Genomic DNA, 2,907 nt, shown 5'->3' with positions numbered 1-2,907 from the left:
TGACCACTTGGATCATCGAACTCGGGTTCAGTGGTCATCACCCGGTCTAACACTGATCCCCTGGACGTAAGGTTCGTTAAAATGATCCCTAGCTGGCCCTACTAGGTCCATAGAAACGACACCTACCCGGACTTTCTAGAGTAACTATACTTTAAGTGTGCACACCCCCGCAGGAATACCTCATCCAAACGAGTTATATAGTACCCGGCGAATAGACTTCGTTCCTTCCGTATGAATGATCATACTAAATATAACAACCTTGGGCAAGGGCACTTTAAGCCACCCGAAGGCTAATCAAGGTCCTCCTCAACTTTACTAGAAACTAAGGGTTTGAAAACATTTTCCCTTCTTCCTCATCTTCCTTGAGTCAAAAATTACTTTTTGGACATATTCCACAAAACCAAGTTTCAACTTGAAATCATTCAACACTCTCAACTTTGTCCAAAAGGTTTATTTCTCAAAACATTTTGATAGTACACTAATTACCATACACCGGGGTAATAAAGTGTAACTATCCCACATTATTTCATTATCACATCACATATGTACATAATACTTCATATATGTATATAGGCAATCAACATAACGCCTCACCCAATTTAGGCATACTCACATAAAAGTGCACATATTACCCATATACATAGTATAATTCCCACAATACTCATACGTATAGGTATACAAGTTTAACATATATATCCCATATATGTATACATACATAATACAACATTTTATTTTAATTATACATACATACTCATTAGGCATGTATTTATACCCATATACGCACATATACACAGTTTTACATATACATACATCACACGTATATATATATATATATATATATATATATATATATATATATATATANTATATATATATATATATATATATATATATATATATATATATATATACCATACTTATACGTACATACAAATATTATATAATACACCTAACATCTCTAGTCTAGATATTTAGGCATATTAACTATCACATCTCCTCAACACAACAATTTATTCCTATATATTATGCAAAATACAATTTCACATATATTATACATACAATCATGTACACAATATTTCCACCTAGATCTCATCATATTTCAACCAAACAATCAATTATCCAATTTCAAGAGACCTTAACCTACTTAAGAGATTCCTTACCTCGAGAAAGTTTACTAACACCGTAGAAGCAAGTCTTGGACTTTTTCCCCAATTTTTACTCAAAACCCTAGGAGAAAAATTAACATCATAACAACAAATATTAAGAAACTAAGCTTAGATTCAAGGTCTAGGAAGGAAAATAAAGCTTTCTACCGAATAAAATTAAAGTTTTAGCGAAAAGCTTGAGACTTGTGTAGAAATTTTGGCTGTGGAAGTGAAGCTCTAATGGAGGATAAAAATGATCTCACTCTCTCTCTCTTCTCCTTGAAATTTCGGCCAAAATGAAGAAGGAAGGGAAAAAAATGGCTTTATATTTGGATCTCTCTTGGTTGACTAGTCCACACCAACATGTGGTAATTAATTGTGATAAGTGTCACTCACTTATGGTGATCTTGAAAAAATATCTTAGCTTAGACTGATCAGGATTAAAACAGATGAATTCTCGGTAGGAACTAATTTAAATCAAATAATTTTCGAAACCAAAAATTTATCTCAGACTGAAACTTAAAGTTGGGCTAGGTTTGGTACACCGCGAAATTTAGCGATGTACGATCAAAATAAATTTTCGCTGCTTATGGGCTAATTTAGTTAAATAGGAAATTCAAGAATAATAATATGGTGTCTAATAATCCATTTCCTAGGACTATCGGGTCCGAACACCAACTCCTAAAATTCTTACGGTTCGTGACCGGTACGTACGATCGCAGCTTATTAACAACTATTTTAACTAGCAAAATTATTCTGAATATCTATGAATCATATCTCAAGCATGCCAATGCATAGAATAAAATAAAATTTGAACCTCCTTTTTTTTTTTTTTTTTTTTTTTGAAGAAAATATTTCGGGGTATTACATTCTACCCCCCTTAAAAGAGTTTCGCCCTCGAAACTAAGGTTAACCATACTTATTGAAATAGAAGCGTCAATTTGGGAAGAGGTAAAGGTTCTCTTTTACCTTGCTCAAACAGTGCAGGATATCGCGTTCTCATTTCATCTTCCAACTCCCATGTGGCTTCTTCCCCCAAATGGTTTGACCATAATACTTTCACCAACTTTATAGATTTTCTGCGGGTATCCCGGGTCTTAGTATCCAATATTTTTATCGGTTTTTCTTCATATGATAAGTTCTCATCCAACGTCACCTCCTCAGGTTGGAGTACATGCGATGTATCATATACGTACTTCCTTAATTGCGACACATGAAATACATTGTGTACTCGATCCATCACCGCAGGTAGTGCTAATCGGTATGCTACCTTTCCGATCCTCTCAAGGATTTCATACAGTCCAATATATCTTGGACTCAATTTTCCATTCTTTCCGAACCGCATTACTCCCTTCGTAGGAGATATTTTTAGCAATACCTTATCACCTTCTTGAAATTCCAATAATTGCCTTCTTTGATCAGCATAAGACTTTTGTCGGTCCTAAGCAGCTTTCATCCTTTCTTGAATCAACTTGACCTTTTCTGTTATTTCTTGAAGACATTCGGGTCCTAATGTCATAGAATTAATCGAATCTTCCCAACACAGAGGGCTTCTACACTTCTGTCCATATAAAGCTTCATATGGTGCCATTTGTATACTTGCATGATAACTATTATTGTAAGAAAACTCGATTAGGTCCAAATGTTCTTCCCACGATCCTTGAAAGTCCAACACACAAGCCCTTAACATATCTTCCAAGGTTTGTATGGTCCTCTCAATCTGCCCATCAGTCATAGGATGAAAAGCAGTACTAAGTTTCAA

The 2,907-nt window shown here is 34.7% G+C and overlaps 1 protein-coding gene across 1 annotated transcript; it reads right to left on the bottom strand.

Annotated features, from left to right (window-relative positions):
- Positions 1–2,064: 2,064 nt before the first annotated feature.
- On the bottom strand, positions 2,065–2,490 carry LOC116023376. The gene has a single exon (XM_031264371.1). The coding sequence runs from the start codon at positions 2,488–2,490 to the stop codon at positions 2,065–2,067; it is 426 nt and encodes a 141-aa protein (XP_031120231.1).
- Positions 2,491–2,907: the final 417 nt, after the last annotated feature.

The sequence above is a fragment of the Ipomoea triloba genome, chromosome 6 (assembly GCF_003576645.1).
Source record: "Ipomoea triloba cultivar NCNSP0323 chromosome 6, ASM357664v1".
Lineage (NCBI taxonomy): Eukaryota > Viridiplantae > Streptophyta > Magnoliopsida > Solanales > Convolvulaceae > Ipomoea > Ipomoea triloba.
The sequence above is the reverse complement of the archived record's forward strand: the minus strand, read 5'-3'. Positions and strand labels throughout refer to the sequence as shown.